At 45.5% G+C, this 21242-nt stretch overlaps 1 protein-coding gene across 1 annotated transcript; it reads left to right on the forward strand.

The window, feature by feature from the left end:
• Nucleotides 1-180: 180 nt before the first annotated feature.
• LOC110532067 (uncharacterized) lies at nucleotides 181-18292 on the forward strand. The gene is made up of 2 exons (XM_021615676.3): nucleotides 181-471; nucleotides 16471-18292. The coding sequence occupies exons 1-2, from the start codon at nucleotides 306-308 to the stop codon at nucleotides 17634-17636; spliced, it is 1332 nt and encodes a 443-aa protein (XP_021471351.3). The 5' UTR covers nucleotides 181-305; the 3' UTR covers nucleotides 17637-18292.
• The last annotated feature ends 2950 nt before the right edge of the window (nucleotides 18293-21242 follow it).

Consider the following 21242-nt stretch of genomic DNA (forward strand, 5'->3'; position numbering starts at 1 on the left):
TTGACTAGAACACGGAAGTAGCATTGGAGACGACTTTGTCCAATATATCTATAACTAACCCAAGATAGTTGATCTGTGTCGTTTAGTGGGTGCAAATGAAGCATAGTGGAAAGAACATGCAAGTAGGTGGGTGAAGCTCCTACTGGCGTGTTGTAGAACGTTTTAGGGAACGCCTCCTCTGTGAAGTGCGCCTGTGCACAAACCCATTCTGTCTGTATTGATGTTGCATGTAATTGTGTGGAGTAAAGAATGACATAGCCTACTGTCGGAACTAAATTGCCTACCTAACTCACATTCGACTGAAAATGTATCAACTACAGTTATTGCGCGTGTTTTTAAATGAGCGTTTAACCGCGGCTGCTGTGGAGATTTTCGGGGCAGTTGAGAAAACGGTAGTGGAGTACCAGGAGGAGAATGATCGGCTACGGAGACTGCTGTGGATCACACCAGAGACAAAACAACGTAGAATAGGTTCGTATGCTATTCCACTGATATATAGTTATACTCAAGCAATTAACTGTTTAATTAAGCTACCAGCGATCACCGTTTCAACCATGCTAAAGGAGTTGTTTTGAAACTTTTACCGTACATGGATAAAAACAATGTCTGCGTCGCGAAAACGTTTGTTTACGGATGTAACCGTGGTTCTCTGATTAGAGAACGACACATGGGAACTCTTTTCCAGTTCACGCGATGTGATGGAGATGCTTAATATCAAACATGTTTACGGTCACGCCACACCCTTACTGTACCCACGTGATATGTCACCATAACAGGCGGGGTGGTCTCTATTACTCCACTTGAACCCCACAGAGGCGAACGACATGAAAGCTATGCAATTACTCAACTCTTTTTATTATTATTTTTATATATTTTTAAAAGTTTTATTGCAGAAAAACAGTATACAGACAGACAATGATAACATATGCTAGGGGCTACAGCAAATTACAGATTATACAAAGACCTTAAAAGAAACACCCATATTGATTGTTTTAACAGCTTTCTTATTAGAAGAATGTAGAATGGTCTTAATGTACTGCTCTAATTCCTTATAGAAAACACGGAAGAGTGTTTTTTTTATTAGTGAATTTACATGTATGAATATAAGATTTTGCCATTAGCGCAGTAAAATTGAAGTAAAATTGTTTTTCTTTATCTTTATTATAGTTAAGGAAACCGGGCAGCACATTCTCCCATAAAAAAAACTAAAGTCATCAAGAATGTTAAAAATGATAAATCTATGAATATCTTTCTGTTTTTTTTTCAATAATATGTATGACATTTAATGAGCATCTTTCCTGATGATCCTTAGATATGGTAATCCCAGGGTATGTTACTTTTTCCTTGACTGGAATATTGTATATAGAGGGTATCACATAGTCTTTAACAGCAAACAATTCACAACCGTAATAGGGAAAGACCAGATGCTTTGGAAAAAATATTTATCACATCGACTGCTCTAGGAATCTGGTCAGCATCTTTCAAAAAGAGGGTGGTGTCATCTGCAAGCTGATTTATGGTAATATCTCTATCAGAAATGATATCGCTGGATTTAACAAAACTTGTAAGAAGTTGGGTTGCAAGCAGGAAGAGGTAATGTGAAATTGGGTGACCTTGCTATTCCTCATGAAGCCAGATTGGGTCTCTTCTATAATTGAGTCCAATACTGCCTTAATTCTTTTTGCAAATATAGAGGCTAATATTTTGTGGTCCTTATGTACGCCAATTATCGAGGAGAACCAAGTCTTTTTTGGGCTTAGTTATTAATGTAATCAGACCTTGAGTCAAACTGGGAGGGAGAGCATTATTTGCAATGCTTTCAGAAAAGTCCTCCAACGGAAATGGGGCTAACTGTTGAAAAAAAGTTTTGTAAAACTCAGTCCCAGGAGACTTATTTTTTTAAGGTGTTCAATAGAATAAATTATTTATTCAACTATAATAGGGTCATCACACTGTTCCCTCTCAGTGTCATGTACTGTCATGTTGTGTCTTGTCTCTGTCCTTTCCCTTCACCCTGTCTCCCTCTGCTGGTCGTTGTTAGGTTACCTTTTCTCCCCCGCTTTCCCCCAGCTGTTCCTTGTCTCCTCTAACTACCCATTCACCCCGTTTCCCACCTGTTCCCTTTTTCCCTCTGATTAGGTCCCTATATCTCTCTCTGTTTCTGTTCCTGTCCTTGTCGGATTCTTGTTTGTTGTGTTTCATGCCTGAGCCAGACTATCGTCATGTTTGCTGTAACCTTGTCCTGTCCTGTCGGAATCTGCCGGTCTATCTGAGCCTACCTATGTTTGGTTATTAAAGAAGCTCTGTTTAAGTTAGTTCGCTTTTGGGTCCTCATTCACTCACCATAACAGAAGAATCCGACCAAGAATGGACCCAGCGACTTCGGATCCTCTCCACTCAGCCGTCGGGATCCAGGGAGCGATGCTAGGCAGACACGAGCAGGAAGTGTCTGCTGCTCGACATGCCGTTGAGACCCTGGCCACCCAAGTCTCCAACCTCACAGAACAGGTTCACCATCTCCGCCTCGATCCACCGGCCACTTCCAGGGCTTTCGAATCTCCGGAGCCCAGAATCAATAACCCGCCGTGTTACTCTGGGGAGCCCACTGAATGCCGCTCGTTCCTCACCCAGTGTGATATTGTGTTTTCTCTCCAGCCCAACACTTACTCCAGGAGCACTGCTCGTGTCGCCTACGTCATATCTCTCCTTATTGGACGGGCTCGTGAGTGGGGCACGGCAATCTGGGAGGCAAGGGCTGAGTGTACTAACCAGTATCAGGACTTTAAGGAGGAGATGATACGGGTTTTTGATCGATCTGTTTTTGGGGAGGAGGCTTCCAGGGCCCTGTCTTCCCTATGTCAAGGCAATCGATCCATAACAGACTACTCTATTGAGTTTCGCACTCTTGCTGTCTCCAGTGGCTGGAACGAGCCGGCCTTGCTCGCTCGTCTTCTGGAGGGTTTCCGCGCAGAGGTAAAGGATGAGATTCTCTCCCGGGAGGTTCCTTCCAGCGTGGATTCCTTGATTGAACTCGCTATTCGCATTGAGCGACGGGTTGATCTTCGTCACCGAGCTCGTGGAAAGGAGCTCGCGCTCTCCGTCGCCTCCCTCTCCGCATCACTACCATCTTCCTCTGCCGGCTCGGGTGCTGAGCCCATGCAGCTGGGAGGTATCCGCATCTCGACTAAGGAGAGGGAACGGAGAATCACCAACCGCCTCTGTCTCTATTGCGGTTCCGCTGGTCATTTTGTCACTTCATGTCCAGTAAAAGGCCAGAGCTCGTCAGTAAGCGGAGGGCTACTGGTGAGCGCTACTACTCCTGTCTCTCCTTCAAGATCCTGCACTACCTTGTCGGTCCATCTACGCTGGACCGGTTCGTCAGCTTCCTGCAGTGCCTTAATAGACTCTGGGGCGGAGGGCTGTTTTATGGACGAGACCTGGGCTCGGGAACATGACATTCCTCTCAGACAGTTAAAGGAGCCCACGGCCTTGTTCGCCCTGGATGGTAGTCCTCTCCCCAGGATTCAGCGTGAGACGCTACCTTTAACCCTCACTGTTTCTGGTAATCATAGTGAAACCATTTCTTTTTTAATTTTTCGTTCACCTTTTACACCTGTTGTTTTGGGCCATCCCTGGCTAGTTTGTCATAATCCTTCCATTAATTGGTCTAGTAATTCTATCCTCTCCTGGAACGTCTCTTGTCATGTGAAATGTTTAATGTCTGCTATCCCTCCTGTTTCCTCTGTCTCTTCTTCACAGGAGGAGCCTGGTGATTTGACAGGGGTGCCGGAGGAATATCACGATCTGCGCACGGTGTTCAGTCGGTCCAGGGCCACCTCTCTTCCTCCACACCGGTCGTATGATTGTAGTATTGATCTCCTTCCGGGAACCACCCCCCCCCGGGGTAGACTATACTCTCTGTCGGCTCCCGAACGTAAGGCTCTCGAAGATTATTTGTCTGTAGCTCTTGACGCCGGTACCATAGTCCCCTCCTCCTCTCCCGCCGGAGCGGGGTTTTTTTTTGTCAAGAAGAAGGACGGGTCTCTGCGCCCCTGCATAGATTATCGAAGGCTGAATGACATAAAAGTGAAGAATCGTTATCCGCTTCCTCTTATGTCTTCAGCCTTCGAGATCCTGCAGGGAGCCAGGTTTTTCACTAAGTTGGACCTTCGTAACGCTTACCATCTCGTGCGCATCAGGGAGGGGGACGAGTGGAAGACGGCGTTTAACACTCCGTTAGGGCACTTTGAATACCGGGTTCTTCCTTTCGGCCTCGCTAACGCTCCAGCTGTCTTTCAGGCATTAGTCAATGATGTCCTGAGAGACATGCTGAACATCTTTGTTTTCGTTTACCTTGACGATATCCTGATTTTTTCACCGTCACTCCAGATTCATGTTCAGCACGTTCGACGTGTCCTCCAGCGCCTTTTAGAGAATTGTCTTTTTGTGAAGGCTGAGAAGTGCACTTTTCATGCCTCCTCCGTCACATTTCTCGGTTCTGTTATTTCCGCTGAAGGCATTAAGATGGATCCCGCTAAGGTCCAAGCTGTCATTGATTGGCCCGTCCCTAAGTCACGCGTCGAGCTGCAGCGCTTTCTCGGCTTCGCGAACTTCTATCGTCGTTTCATCCGTAATTTCGGTCAGGTGGCAGCTCCTCTCACAGCCCTTACTTCTGTCAAGACGTGCTTTAAGTGGTCCGTTTCCGCCCAGGGAGCTTTTGATCTCCTCAAGAATCGTTTTACATCCGCTCCTATCCTTGTTACACCTGACGTCTCTAGACAGTTCGTTGTCGAGGTTGACGCGTCAGAGGTGGGCGTGGGAGCCATCCTTTCTCAGCACTCCCTCTCTGACGACAAGGTCCACCCATGCGCGTATTTTTCTCATCGCCTGTCGCCGTCGGAACGTAACTATGATGTGGGTAACCGCGAACTGCTCGCCATCCGGTTAGCCCTAGGCGAATGGCGACAGTGGTTGGAGGGGGCGACCGTTCCTTTTGTCGTTTGGACTGACCATAGGAACCTTGAGTACATCCGTTCTGCCAAACGACTTAATGCGCGTCAGGCGCGTTGGGCGCTGTTTTTCGCTCGTTTCGAGTTCGTGATTTCTTATCGTCCGGGCTCTAAGAACACCAAGCCTGATGCTTTGTCTCGTCTCTTCAGTTCTTCAGTAGCCTCCACTGACCCCGAGGGGATTCTCCCTGAGGGGCGTGTTGTCGGGTTGACTGTCTGGGGAATTGAGAGGCAGGTAAAACAAGCGCTCACTCACACTCTGTCGCCGCGCGCTTGTCCTAGGAACCTTCTTTTCGTTCCCGTTCCTACTCGTCTGGCCGTTCTTCAGTGGGCTCACTCTGCCAAGTTAGCCGGCCACCCTGGCGTTCGGGGTACGCTTGCTTCCATTCGCCAGCGTTTTTGGTGGCCCACCCGGGAGCATGACACGCGTCGTTTCGTGGCTGCTTGTTCGGTCTGCGCGCAGACTAAGTCCGGTAACTCTCCTCCTGCCGGCCGTCTCAGGCCGCTTCCTATTCCCTCTCGACCGTGGTCTCACATCGCCTTAGATTTTGTCACCGGACTGCCTTCGTCAGCGGGGAAGACTGTTATTCTTACGGTTGTCGATAGGTTCTCTAAGGCGGCTCATTTCATTCCCCTTGCTAAGCTTCCTTCTGCTAAAGAGACGGCACAAATCATCATCGAGAATGTTTTCAGAATTCATGGCCTTCCGTCAGACGTCGTTTCGGACAGAGGTCCGCAATTCACGTCTCAATTTTGGAGGGAGTTTTGCCGTTTGATTGGGGCTTCCGTCAGTCTCTCTTCCGGCTTTCACCCCCAGTCTAACGGTCAAGCAGAACGGGCCAATCAGACTATTGGTCGCATCTTACGCAGTCTTTCTTTTCGTAACCCTGCGTCTTGGTCAGAACAGCTCCCCTGGGCAGAATACGCCCACAACTCGCTTCCTTCGTCTGCGACCGGGCTATCTCCTTTTCAGAGTAGCCTCGGGTACCAGCCTCCGCTGTTCTCATCTCAGTTCGCCGAGTCCAGCGTCCCCTCCGCTCAGGCTTTTGTCCAACGTTGCGAGCGCACCTGGAAGAGGGTCAGGTCTGCACTTTGCCGTTATAGGACGCAGACTGTGAGGGCTGCTAATAAGCGTAGAACTAAGAGTCCTAGATATTGTCGCGGTCAGAGAGTTTGGCTCTCCACTCAGAACCTTCCCCTTAAGACGGCTTCTCGCAAGTTGACCCCGCGGTTCATTGGTCCGTTCCGTATTTCTCGGGTCATTAATCCTGTCGCAGTTCGACTTCTTCTTCCGCGATACCTTCGTCGCGTCCACCCGGTCTTCCATGTCTCCTGCATCAAGTCCGTCCTTCGCGCCCCCGCTCGTCTTCCCCCCCCCCCCCCCCATCCTTGTCGAGGGCGCACCCATCTACAGGGTCCGTAGAATTTTGGACATGCGTCCTCGGGGCCGTGGTCACCAGTACCTCGTAGATTGGGAGGGGTACGGTCCTGAGGAGAGGAGTTGGGTTCCCTCTCGGGACGTGCTGGACCGTGCGCTGATCGAGGATTTCCTCCGTTGCCGCCAGGTTTCCTCCTCGAGTGCGCCAGGAGGCGCTCGGTGAGTGGGGGGGTACTGTCATGTACTGTCATGTTGTGTCTTGTCTCTGTCCTTTCCCTTCACCCTGTCTCCCTCTGCTGGTCGTTGTTAGGTTACCTTTTCTCCCCCGCTTTCCCCCAGCTGTTCCTTGTCTCCTCTAACTACCCATTCACCCCGTTTCCCACCTGTTCCCTTTTTCCCTCTGATTAGGTCCCTATATCTCTCTCTGTTTCTGTTCCTGTCCTTGTCGGATTCTTGTTTGTTGTGTTTCATGCCTGAGCCAGACTATCGTCATGTTTGCTGTAACCTTGTCCTGTCCTGTCGGAATCTGCCGGTCTATCTGAGCCTACCTATGTTTGGTTATTAAAGAAGCTCTGTTTAAGTTAGTTCGCTTTTGGGTCCTCATTCACTCACCATAACACTCAGCCTCCCCAATATATTTCACATCCCCCAGAGAGTCAAAAGAAAAGAGTTGAGGAAACCTCACAATACTTAGAACTATATAAATTCATGTAGAAGTTGCAGCTAAAGTTGGAGATTAATTTGGGATCACATTTAATTGTTGAATTGTATTATTTTTAGAGTGGTATTTTTATAACCTGAAAAAATAAGATGAGTTTTGTTCACCCTCCTCTAGCAGCTTCTTCCTAGATCTGACAAAGGCTCCCTCTGCTTTCAGTTTATACATATCATCCAACTTGTGTTGTAGCTCAAACAGAACAGATTTGTCCTCCTCTGAGAGACTTTCAACATGCTTTTGAACAAGAGAGGTGATCTTTGTAATTACACTTTCTTCCTCAGCTCTCCTCGTCTTGACAAGAATACTCCCATATTTTCTTAAATATTTTCTAACCTCATATTTAAAAAGCTCCCAGTTATTACTGTATGAATTGTCATTTATAGCTTTGTTCCAGAAGTGTGTAATTAAATTGTTTATCTCCATCTTGACCAACTCGTGTTTTAATATAGAGCTATTCAGCTTCCAGTAGGATGCTCTGCCAAGGCCATTATCAGAGATGAAAAGTTTAAATAAATAGCTCTATGATCAGTAAGGGGGGTGTCAAGGATGTTAACAAAAATACCCTGTTTATCAAAACATTTAGATACCAGCCAAAAATCTATGCGTGATTGTCTGGAGCGTGCCTTATTACTCCAAGTGGAAGACTTTAGGAAACTCTACTCAGAGAGAACGTTTTCTTTCGTTTTCGTACCGGGTCGCCAAAGAGGCTGGGAGAGGCTGTACCAAAGAGGCTGGGAGAGGTTGTACCAAAGAGGCTGGGAGAGGCTGTACCAAAGAGGCTGGGAGAGGTTGTACCAAAGAGGCTGGGAGAGGTTGTACCAAAGAGGCTTTGAGAGGCTGTACCAAAGAGGCTGGGAGAGGCTGTACCAAAGAGGCTGGGAGATGTTGTACCAAAGAGGCTGGGAGAGGCTGTACCAAAGAGGCTGGGAGAGGCTGTACCAAAGAGGCTGGGAGAGGCTGTACCAAAGAGGCATTTCAGAAAACAGAGTGTGATAATTAACCATATAACCAGGGCATGCTCCAGGCAGAAGCAACATGAGCAGTCGCTTAGGACCCCAGACCACTCATAATAATAATAATGCATTAAAAAATACACTACCGTTCAAAAGTTTGGGGTCATTTAGAAATGTCCTTGTATTTGAAAAAAAAGCAAAAATGTTGGTCCATTAAAATAACATCAAATTGATCAGAAATACAGTGTAGACATTTTTAATGTTGTAAATTACTATTGTAGCTGGAAATGGCAGATTTGTTGTGCAATATCTACATAGACGTACAGAGGCCCATGATCATCAAATCACATTTTATTGGCCACATACACATGGTTAGCAGATGTTAATGCGAGTGTAGCGAAATGCTTGTGCTTCTAGTTCCGACTATGCAGTAATATTTAACAAGTGATCTAACAAATTCACAACAACTACCTTATACACACAAATACACACAAATGTAAGGGGATGAATGAGAATATGTACATATAAATATATGGATGAGCAATGGCGTGCGGCATATGCAAGATGCAGTAGATGGTGTAGAATACAGTATATACATATGAGATGAGTAATGTAGGATATGTAGACATTATTAAAGTGGCGTTATTTAAGGTGACTGGTGATACCTTTATTGAGTCCGTTTAATTAAGTAGCCAGAGATTTGAGTATGTATGTTGGCAGCAGCCTCTCTATGTTAGTGATGGCTGTTTAACAGTCTGATGGCCTTGAGATAGAAGCTGTTTTTCAGTCCCTCGGTCCCAGCTATGATGCACCTGTACTGACCTCGCCTTCTGGATGATAGCAGGGTGAACAGGCAGTGGCTCGGGTGGTTGTTGTCCTTGATTATTTTTTTGGCCTTCCTGTGACATCAGGTGCTGTAGGTGTCCTGGAGGGCAGGTAGTTTGCCCCCGGTGATGCGTTGTGCAGTCCGTACTACCCTCTGGAGAGCCTTGAGGTTGAAGGCGGTGCAATTGCCGTACCAGGCGGTGATACAGCCCGACAGGATGCTCTCGATTGTGCATCTGTAAAAGTTTGTGAGTGTTTTAGATGACAAGCCAAATTTCTTCTGCCTCCTGAGGTTGAAAAGGCGCTGTTGCGCCTTCTTCACCACGCTGTCTGTGTGGGTGGACAATTTCAGTTTGTCCGTGATGTGTACGCTGAGGAACTTAAAACTTTCCACCTTCTCCACTACTGTCCCGTCGATGTGGATAGGGGGTGCTACCTCTGCTGTTTCCTGAAGTCCACGATTATCTCCTTTGTTTTGTTGACGTTGAGTGAGAGGTTATTTTCCTGACACCACACCCGAGGGCCCTCATCTCCTCCCTGTAGGCTGTCTCGTCGTTGTTGGTAATAAGGCCTACCACTGTAGTGTCGTTTGCAAACTTGACGATTGAGTTGGAAGCGTGCATGGCCACGCTTTCATGGGTGAACAGGGAGTATAGGAGAGGGCTGAGAACACACCCTTGTGGGGCCCCAGTGTTGAGGATCAGCGGGGTGGAGATGTTGTTTCCTACCTTCACCACCTGGGGCAGCTCGTCAGAAAGTCCAGGACCCAGTTGCACAGGGCGGTGTCGAGACCCAGGGTCTCAAGCTTAATGACAAGTTTGGAGGATACTATGGTGTTAAATGCTGAGCTGTAGTCAATGAACAGCATTCTTACATAGGTATTCCTCTTGTCCATATGGGATAGGGCAGGGTGATGGCGATTGCATCATCAGTGGGCCTATTGGGGCGGTAAGAAAATTGGAGTGGGTATAGGGTATCAGGTACGGTGGAGGTGATATGGTCCTTGACTAGTCTCTCAAAGCACTTCATGATGACGGAAGTGAGTGCAATGGGGCGATAGTAATTTAGTTCAGTTACCTTAGCTTTCTTGGGAACAGGCACAATGGTGGCCATTTTGAAGCATGTGGGGACAACAGACTGGGATAGGGAGAGATTGAATATGTCATAAACACACCAGCCAGCTGGTCTGCGCATGCTCTGAGGACGCGGCTAGTGATGCCGTCTGGGCCGGCAGTCTTGCGAGGGTTAACACGTTTAAATGTTTTACTCACATTGGCCACGGCGAAGGAGAGCCCACAGGCTTTGGTAGAGGTCCGTGTCAGTGGCACTGTATTGTCCTCAAAGAGAGCAAAGAAGTTGTTTAATTTGTCTGGGAGCAAGACGTTGATGTCTGCGACGGGGCTGGTTTTCTTTTTGTAATCCGTGATTGACTCTAGACCCTGCCACATACATCTCGTGTTTGAGCCGTTGAATTGCGACTCTACTTTCTCTCTATACTGACGTTTTGCGTGTTTGATTACCTTGCGGAGGAAATAGCTGCACTGTTTGTATTCAGTCGTGTTTCCGGTCGCCTTGCCATGATTAAAAGCGGTGGTTCACACTTTCAGTTTTGTGCAGATGCTGCCATCAATCCACGGTTTCTGGTTAGGGAAGGTTTTAATGGTCACAGAGGGTACGACATCTCCGATGCACTTGCTAATAAACCTGCTTACCGAGTCAGCATATACATCAAAGTTATTGTCAGAGGCTATCCGGAACATATCCTAGTCCACGTGATCGAAGCAACCATCACTCCTGTGTTCCAATGGCACGTTATGTTAGCTAATCCAAGTTTATAATTTAATCATTAGAAATTTGATCATTAGAAAACCCTTTTGCAATTATGTTAGCACAGCTGAAAGCTGTTGTTCTGATTTAAGAAGCAGTAAAACGGGCCTTCTTTAGACTAGTTGAGTATCTGGAGCAGGGATGTGGCTCAAAAGGGATTACAGGCTAGATTACAGGCTCAAAATGGCTAGAACTTTCTTCTGAAACTCGTCAGTCTATTCTTGTTCTGAGAAATGAAGGCTACTCCATGCAAGAAATTGCCAAGAAACTGAAGATCTCGTACAACGCTGTGTACTACTCCCGTCACAGAACAGTGCAAACTGGCTCTAACCTGAATAGAAAGAGGAGTGGGAGGCCCCGGTGCACAACTGAGCAAGAGGACAAGTACATTAGAGTGTCTGGTTTGAGAAACAGAGGCCTCACAAGTCCTCAACTGGCAGCTTCATTAAATAGTAACCGCAAAACACAGTGAGTCTCCGGGATGCTAGCCTTCTAGGCAGAGTTCATCTGACCAGTGTCTGTGTTCTTTTGCCCATCTTAATCTTTTCTTTTTATTAGCCAGTCTGAGATATGGCTTTTTCTTTGCAACTCTGCCCAGAAGGTTGTGCCTACTGTCTCTGGCTGCGTGTAGATTTATCCACGAAGACTCAGTCTCAAGTCAAAGTCGAGTCCCGAGTCTTGAGGTTCCAAGTCCAAGTCAAGTCTCAAGTAATTTTTTTCTTCTATCAAATCCAGTCTTGGGTGGGTGTAGTCCAACTTGCAGCAGTACAGATCGAGTCCAGGGCCCATGAAGTGACCATGCCCCTGGTGTAGTATGTTACTACACTGTCTAGAGTCGGTCTACCTTCTGCACTGTATGATTTTGACACTGTAGTGGTAATCAAATGTGCCAGTCCCTGCTTTGAGACAGGGTGCCCTTTGGTGTTCTCCCCATAACGCACAACAAAAACTGTTCTGTTTGACCAACAGTTCTTGCTGCAGCAAGATAGGCACTCAATGCCATAACCGGGCAAAGTGTATGCAACTCACAAATCTCCTGTGAGGGCTGGTTAACGTTAGGTAAGAATGCTGGAGTTGGCCGAAGCACTGCCTTAGATCCATCTTCTGCTAAATTGAGGCATGATGGATGGGGTAGAAAGCACGCTTAACTTAAAAAATTGCCAATAGAAAGCTCACATAGCTCAAGTGAAGACGGGCTCAAATGGTGGGCACATAAGTGATTGTAGGACAACGTACAACTCCTATGAGGGTACTGAAGGAGCTTTGCTGGTCCGTAACCTGCGGGCACCATTCATGAATTGCGATACAAGAGGGTTTGCCTATGGTGATGCACCTGCAGTCTGGTCATGACCCATAAAGATGGGTACCATATACACTTTGAATGTATAAGGGTACTACCACAAGCTCCGGGAGGAAAGTCAAAATGTCATAAATTGGGCAGGTGATTCTGCATGGTCGACACACCACTTCCTGAACACATTCCACATTCCAAGAATACAGGGTTAGAGTAAAGGATGCCTGTCTGCCTGAATTGTATCAATTACCAAGGAGGTCAACCCTGCAGCTACAAGGCGGTCACGTTCAGGGGCCACACCCACACCTTCGGTATGCTGGGTTTGGGGTGCCAAAGCTTGCCTTTCGACTTGTGATAGGAGGTCCGCTCGAAGAGAGATGTGGAGCAACAATGTGGAGCAACAAGTATAACTGATGCGCTCTCGAGGCTGATCGTCCTCAAAACCTGAGGGACCAAGGAAACGCATACATCAGCCCCCTTGGCCATCTGTGTGATAGGGCATCAACCCCGAGTGCGCCTGCTGGACCCTTTATGGAGAACCACATAGGACAGGGACGGGAAACTTTGATGGGGGTAGGGCCCACAAAAAATCTGAACTCATCATGAGGGGCCGCAGTTGCTCGCGGGTCTGTGTACCCATATGTTGATCTGAGGGCCTTCAAACGTTGCCCATCCATGACATAGGACAATGGGTTAAGTCTTGCAATGCGAACAGATTGAAGAGGGCCTCCTCTGGAGAGAAGCTCTGCAGCCTGAATCTCCACCTCCGGCAGATGTTTGCTCTGAGTGATGTAAGATGACCGTTTTGCCCAAAGCAGTAGCTCCCTTGCTACCTGGTGCAGTGCCATTGACCTCAGTCCGCACTGGCGGTTGATATGTGTAACCACGGTTGTGTTGTCTGTCCATATGTTGTCCTCTCAGTACTGGGAAGAAGTGCCAGAGTGCAAGGGAGGGGAACCGCCTTGAGCTCCAGTACGTTCATGTGAGTTGTCCGTGTTGCTGACCCTACACCATGAACCCCTGACTGGTTCAAGACTGCTCCCCATCCCTGTATGGAGGTGTCTGTGGTCAAAGTCGCCTGGTTGTGAACTGCGCCTAGGGGAACTCCACTAGGAATTTGAAGCGCCATTGTATTGCTCCCCAGCAACTCGTTGAAACTGTCAGCTTTTTGTTTTTGTCCCTTCCGGGACATAAATTGTGTTTGTTCTACCAGCACTGTATTTGGCCACATTGGGAGCAAGCCCAATGGTATAGCATGGACTGCAGCAGTTAGCTATTTCTGGAGAGAGTGTTGCTCACATGATTTGAGTGTACAGTGTCAAGCCCAGGAAGTGGGGACCAGAGAACTCTTTTCCAAGTTCATTGTTCATCCCAACTCTGAGAGGTGATGTGAGACCATGGATGTGTATGCCAAGGATTGGTGATCCTGCACATATTAGTCAATCGTCTAAGTAGTTCAGGACCCTGACTCCTGCTTGGTGAACAGGAGCTAGCACTGCGCTTATCCACTTTGAAAGTGCGACCGGCGAGCGAAAGGACGAATGGTAGAACGCAAAACTAAAAAACTTGTTTTTCGAAGTCAAATCTCAGTCATTTTCTGTGTGCTGGTAGAATTGGGATATGAATGTATGCGTCGTTCCGGTCCACTGTGGTGAACCAATCGCCTGGTTGTACTGACTGAATGGGGAAATGGACAAAACCATTTTCATCTGCACCATGAACTGTAGATATGCTTGGCATGGCAGGGGTTTTGTCATTTGGCGTGCTCCAAGTGCATTGGAGCTCATGCACAGAGTCTTTGAACAACAGGAGAACGGAATTCATCAAACTTGGATGTGGATACCATGGCAGTAGGTGCATGTTCCACATTGAGCTCCCTGCTTGCCCTCTCAAAGATTTCAGACAAGGATATTTTCTAGTCAACCGTCACTGCCAGGCCGGTGGCTGAGACTGGACGATGCAAGGGCTGTGGTACATAGCATCAGAGTACTCATAGTCTGTGTCATAAGAGTGGGAGGCTCTTTTGGACAGAACATCAGTGTCATCCGATTCAACAACCACTCTCCGTTCAGAGGTAAGGGTTGGGTTTGGTACCGGCAGGGGAAGCCTGGCCAGAATGTGCTCGAAGGCAGACCCTATGGTTGCCGTACAACTGTCCAGTGACTTAATCTCCTTGCACATCTCAGTGCATTGAGATTTGTGTCTACGCGAGGATCCGTGATGGGATTTATTGGGGTTTGGAATGATCATTGATTTGTGTAGCAGACTCATCTGATAAATATCCGGAGGCTCCGCCCCCCAAAGCGTGCAAGTCGAGATTTCGATGCTTTGTTTTTTTGACAGTGAGTGCAAGACCTGCTACCCTGTGCAGCTGCTTGAGCATGTTCAGTTCCCAAGCAAAACATGCAAAGTGTATCCTCATCTGAGGCTGGGAGTTGGATTTTCACAAAATTGAGGTGTATTCCAAGACAAAGGTAACAAAAAATAGCTTTTTGTTTTGGTGTGTCTCGTGTATTCTTTCGATTGCCTCAGTATCGGTTTCGGATGCTTTGAGAGAAAGTTATACTTACTTTTGGCACCGACCTGTCATGCTTTGGGGTCGAGACTCCCGCCTAAATATTTATCAAGGTCCGGGCTCGAAACTCCCGCCCATATTAAGCTATTTTACTGGCACAGTCAAGCGTGTACTGTCAGTCTCGGCGTTGGTCAACCCGGTAGCTTATAGCACTGCTGAGCTCTGTGATCACAGCAATACTCGAAGCGAGGGAGTGGTAATGGTGGTGTGGCAGTCAAGACTTCCTCAGTACGACATCCTCGTCGACCCACTGTGCTGTCAGACGCAGCATGCTCATGCGGCTGACATTGCTGGTCCAAATGTCAGTCTTGAAGCTAATAGCAGTGACAAGTAGCTCAGGGATGTGCATTTCAACAATACTGTGTAACTCCGGTAGGGCAACATCTGAAAAATAGCTCCTACTTGGTAGTGTGTACCGGGGCTCGAAGTGCTTGACCAGTCGGCGAATAGCATCACCGCAATTCATAAATGTAATATCAACAACCCATAAAGTCCACCCTCTTCTCACTGTGACGTCCGTGTTCCCATACCAAACTGTAATGGATGACGTGAGAATGCTCTGTATGATGGTTGTGTAAAACTGAACCAGCAGCTGTTGTTTAACCTTGTACTTTTTCAGTTGTCTTAGAAAGTACAGTCTCTGCTGGGCCTTCTTGATGATGTGGTTGGAGTTGATGTCCCATTTCAGTAAGTCGCTGATGTAAGTGCCGACTAATTTTAAATAATCTGTCAGTGTTATTGGTTGGTCAGTGAATATGACGGGAGCCTTGAGGTTCTTTCTTCTCCTGTAGTCTATTGCTATCTCTGTGGTTTTTGAAGCGTTGAGCATGAGGTCGTTGTCCTTACACTACGTCACCGTCCGAGCCACTTCACAGTGATACTGTGTTTCATTGTTGTCTGTGCTGAGGCTGACTATGGTAGTGTCGTCAGCATATTTAAAGACCTTAACTGAGGTCTCCTGAGATGTAAACTGGTTCATGAAGAGAGAGGTAGAGCAGAGGGGACAGCACGCAGCCCTGTGGTGCACCAGTACTGAGGGTCAGAGAACAAGATGTCAGATTGTTTAAATTGATATTCTGGCTTCCCTTGAATTCAATGCTACTGGCATCAACAATGTCATACTCTTTATGACCAGACCACATCAGATAGATGGCCTACACATACAGAGACATAGGAGCGCTGTTTCGCTCGCTTGGATGCTTTCTCCAGTGAGATACATTCAGCCTCTTGCAAATTGGCGAAAAATTGCCCCCACGTGCAAAGCTGTCATCTAGGCACAGGGTGGCTACTTTGTTTAACACTTCTTTGGTTACTACATGATTCCATGTGTTATTTCATATTTTTGATGTCTTCACTATTATTCTACAATATAGAAAAAAGTATTTTATTTTATTTTAAAAAACCTTGAATGAGTAGGTGTCCAAACTTTTGACTGGTATTGTATATATTTTATTTTGACATGGTCTATTGATCCAAGAGACACCAGATTCTTCTTCTTCTGTGCTATTATTTGCTATTTATCTTGAATCGTGTTATTTTTATATTGTCGTGTCTCAGTAGGTCACTAGGCTATCAATAGGAGCTAAGCGCAATGGTCAGGTCACTCTGGGGAAGACATCAGCTTGACATTGAAATGTCAGTCCCTTGAATTCATCCTGAACAATGGATTAAAGTGGGAAATAAGAAACTCATCTCTGCCTTTTTTGTTTAGTGCTCCAACTCCTTTCTGCCACGAATTAGTCCTTTTCAACGTTTTACTTGGTAAGCCCTTTTGTTGGATATTTGTCATTGTTGTCGGGAATCCATCCTACTTTCTTTTGTTTGCTGTAGCACGGAGGCCTACCTTAACTCCTATATAGCTAACCTCTGCTCCTCCTCCCCTTCCCTACAGACTCCCTGCAGCTCTCTCTCACAGTATCTGAAGAGGAGGTTCTCCCTGAGCAGCAGCACTGTGAGCCGGAGTGGAGCCCCAGTCTGGGGCAGGAGGACCCCGAGCCCACACAGATTAAAGAGGAACAGGAGGAAGTCAGGACCAGTCAGAAGGAAGAGCAGCTTCAAGGGCTGGAGGCTGATATCATAGAGTTCCAATTCACACCTTCCTGTGTGAAAAGTGAATGTGATCAGGAGGACCCACTTTGGTCCTTGACCCTTCCCCAAACCCAGACTGTGGAAAACAAAGAGTGTGACTCTATACCAGTGGATCTCAAACCTTTTGGCACTGTGACTCACCCAAAGAGTCTCGCCATTCCCCGTAACCCTCCAGATAATGATAGCAATGCCTCCAGCCACAGCTCAGCCATAAGCAGAGACCCAGTAGGACTTGACAGCAGCCCACAATTGGATTCCAGCCCACCATTGGAGAAACGTTCTTCCAAACCCAGCATGACGTCTAGAAAAACTCACCGCTGCTGTGACTGTGGTGAAATGTTTGCTCCAAAAGCTGACCTGCTGAGTCATGTAACTCTAAACAAGAAGAGACCCAGGGAATGCAGCTTCTGCAAAACCTGTACACTGAAGGCCCATGTCCGACTCTGTCACATGGAGAAACCCTGCACCTGCCCTGATTGTGGCAAGTCATTCAAATACAAAGGAGATCTGTCCAGGCACATGAGGATTCACACAGGAGAGAAATATTTTAGCTGTGGTGACTGTGGGAAAAGTTTCAGTCTCAAGGGGAACCTAATGAAGCATAAACTGACTCACACAGGAGCAAAACCATTTAGCTGTGGTGACTGTGGGAAGAGCTTCAATCGGAAGGAGAACCTCACCATGCATATACGTACTCACACAGGAGAGAAGCCATTTAGCTGTGTCGACTGTGGGAAAAGCTTCAGTCTCAAGGGGAACCTAATGAAGCATAAACTGACTCACACGGGAGCAAAACCATTTAGCTGTGGTGACTGTGGGAAGAGCTTCTCTGTCAAGGGGAACCTAACCACGCACAAGCTGACTCACACAGGGGAAAAACCATTTACCTGTGGTGACTGTGGGAAGAGCTTCAATCGCAAGAAAACCCTAACCATGCATACGTATTCACACAGGGGAGAAATCATTTAACTGTAGTGGCTGGGAAAAGCTTCAGCGTCAAGAGGAACCTAATTGTGCACAAACGGACTCACACAGGGGAGAACCATTTAGCTGTGGTGACTGTGAGAAAAGCTTCAGTCGGAAAGGGAACCGAGAGGGGCTCATACTTACTTAAACAAGAAATGAACACTTTTAATGTGGTGACTGCAGGAAAGATTTAGTGTCAAGGGGAATCTAACCACTCATAAACTGACAAAGGAGTGAAACAACATGGCTACTCAGTCTGGTAAAATATTCACTCATAAGGTTTATCTGCTTAAACACGTCCACAAAGAAAGAAAATATGAAGAAAACTGAAAGAAAAATGTAATTAAGACATAGAGATCTGTCAGTAGATGGCAATAAAAAGGCAGGATGTGGACAACACTTTTAGGAAAAGCAAAGCAACTCTGGATCATTAATGCTGTGGGTTTCAGATAAATAGATCTATAATGGATACTTTTGTAAGACGTATGTAAATAAAGTTTGATTTAACTTGAATGATGACTGGAAGTGTGTGGAGACATTTTCCTTCCAGCACCTTCACTAATCTATTGGGTGTGCGGTAGATTCTGCCTATTATCTACATGGTATTTTCATCACATGTAAAATATATAGAATAATAAAATAAGATTTGAAAAAAAAAATACAATTTGAATGACTTATCTGTAAAACATGGTCCTAAATATAACACGTCAATTTAGTGAATACCATTGGTGTTTAATATGAAGCTTTCAGCATGAAATATATTTTATCTTTTGACTTTTATTTATCTTACTATGTCTTTGTTTTAAATGTTTTAGCGCAGTTGTGAAAAAAGTCAATAGTTGGAAGAGTTGCAGAGGGAATTGAAAATAATGCCATTGTTAATTAATACTTTTTTTTGGTATTAATTAGGCTATTTTCTCTTGAAACATATGGTCTCTACTAGAAACTCATGGACAATATGGACACAGATATAAAAAAAAGTAATACTTTATATTATTAGAAATTTTAAGTTATTCAAAGTCAAATTTATTCAAGTATAAATTACCATAGATTGCCATAGATTACCTGTTTAATTACCAACAATGATGGTAACACTAGTCATTTACCGGTAGTTTTACAACCCAAGGCCAGACTGCTGTTATTGACACATTAAATATATGCTTTCCAGAAAAGGGCTCCTTCCATTTGTCCAAGACTATTTCTCATCCATTTTGACCTAATGCTGCTCATTCATGATATTGTTTAATCTTGTACAGAGTAATGATATAGAGTTGACTCATGATGAATAATTGATTCTCCCAGATCATCCTATACTTATGATTACCGGGTTGTTCCACGAATAGAGTACAACATGAAGAGGGTACAACAAAACCTATTCCCCATCGGGAGACTGAAAATATTTGGCATGGGTCCTCAGATCCTCAAAAGGTTCTACAGCTGCACCATCGAGAGCATCCTGACGGGTTGCATCACTGCCTGGTATGGCAACTGCTCGGCAGCCGACCGCAAGGCACTACAGAGGGTTGTGCGTATGGCCCAAGTACATCACTGGGGCCAAGCTGCCTGCCATCCAGGACCTCTGTACCAGGCGGTGTCAGAGGAAGGCCCTAAAATTTGTCAAAGACTCCAGCCACCCTCGTCATAGACTATTCTCTCTGCTACCGCATGGCAAGTGGTACCGGAGCGCCAAGTCTAGGTCCAAGAGGCTTCTAAACAGCTTCTACCCCCAAGCCATAAGACTCCTGAACGCCTAATTAACTGACTACCTAGACTATTTGCATTGCCCCCCCCCCCCCCCCTTTTACGCTGCTGCTACTCTCTGTTATTATCTATGCATAGACACTTTAATAACACGACCTGCACATTGACTCTCTATCCCATGTATATAGCCTCGCTATTGTTATCTTACTTCTGCTCTTTCATTATTTGTTACTTTTATTTCTTCTTTTTAGGTATTTTTCTTAACTGCATTGTTGGTTAAGGGCTTGTAAGTAAACATTTGGTGCATGTGACAAATAACATTTGATTTGATTTGAATTTGCATTCCACGAATAGAGTACATTTAGCGTCCCTTTTGATATTTTAAGTAGAAATTGTGCACCAACATTGCCATTTATATTAAAATAAGTGCCCTTAAATATACCACATTGAAATTTGTATACATTTGTTGCTAAAGTGCCAATAATTAGCATTTTCACCTAGTCTCGTTTTTCCAACTTCTAGGAAGATTTGAACCGACTTTAACCGAAAACTTCTCCACATTTTCACCATCATTGTAAAGCCCTAGTTATGTTCTTGCTTTGACAGTCATTTTTTATGATTATTATTTATTTCATGTGATTAGTGATTCATTTACGTCTTTCCCTAATTTTAAGGTCAAGCCTCTTACATGAACTGAATTCTTATTTTAATATGGTGAAACTATATTATATTTACATTTGGTTAAATAATACTGTAACAGCAGATGAGTGGCTCTTTTTGGCAATTTTCTGGTGTTTTGTGCTTGAAAAGTGACAATGTCAAGCATAACATTCAACCCTGTTACCCATCGATGGATAGGCTAGAACTGTTTTAACAATATATATTTTTGGGTGAAGCTTGCCTTCAATTGCCCCTGTTGCACATGTAGGTGAAAATGCATGACTATGGTTGATTTTCCAAGTATCCAGACTGTTCTCCCATAAGTATTGAGGCAGAAAACATAGGGTTAATTCATAGACATGTGTAAGCAGAATAAAGGCTTAGCTCAGGAGAATGTACAGACTGGGTCAACATGGTGTTAATCACTAGACGTGCAAAAACAAGAACGTAACCAGAAAATGTATGCCTGTGCTGTTATAGGCCTGAGGGAAGTAATTACCTTGTCCTATGACTAGCGTTGAGACATACAATTGCATTATGTATGTATGTCTGTGCCATTACAGGCTTGGGGAGAGCCATTGTGTAGTACCACGGGACAGACACGTGCATTTGTGTATGGATAAGCCACCAATAGAATCGGTAAACAAGCAAGAATTGAGACAGAAAGATAATGATGGCAAGAGGCCAAGGGGTGTTAATCATCTACGTAGAGGGGAGTGACCATGTGTGTTATCTGAAAGTGGAAACCTATAAAGCCTGAGGTCTGTGGCAAGAGAAATCAGTTCTTCCATGGAATTGCTCGGCTTTGTTACTTTGTAGTGAAGTCTCATTGAATTTACAAGTTCCGGTATCTGAAATATTTTCAATCAATATTCCACAACACACACTACACGTTTCCATTCCCCCTGTCACACGGGATTTAGGGCTGATTTACATCAATTGCACTTTATTGGTACTATAGTATTTTTTTTGTTTAATCCCTTGAGATCATGTTTTTCTTAAGGAAGTTGAACATGTGCTCTTTAAGACAGAATGTTTAAACTAGGTGAAGGATGTACTCTATTCGTGGAAAGACTTAATTAACCACGGTTTGTATACATGTAGTTATCGTGTTCCTTTACTACTGGTCTATAGGCTGCCTTGCACGGTAGTAAAAACCCTTCCACCTGGCCGGTGCTTTTTTTGCGTTTCTGGGCTCGCCTCTGATCGGAAACAAGGAATTTTCAAAAATGATTTGACTAGAACACG

Source organism: Oncorhynchus mykiss, chromosome 9 (genome assembly GCF_057628025.1).
Source record: "Oncorhynchus mykiss isolate SJ-2025 chromosome 9, ASM5762802v1, whole genome shotgun sequence".
Lineage (NCBI taxonomy): Eukaryota > Metazoa > Chordata > Actinopteri > Salmoniformes > Salmonidae > Oncorhynchus > Oncorhynchus mykiss.

What these genes read in the sequence shown, in the direction of transcription:
- LOC110532067 (XM_021615676.3), top strand. Translation starts at nt 306, where the DNA reads ATGTATCAACTACAGTTATTGCGCGTGTTTTTAAATGAGCGTTTAACC. An exon ending in GACAAAACAACGTAGAATAG is followed by an intron (nt 472 to 16,470) that starts GTTCGTATGCTA and finishes CCTTCCCTACAG; the next exon opens with ACTCCCTGCAGCTCTCTCTC.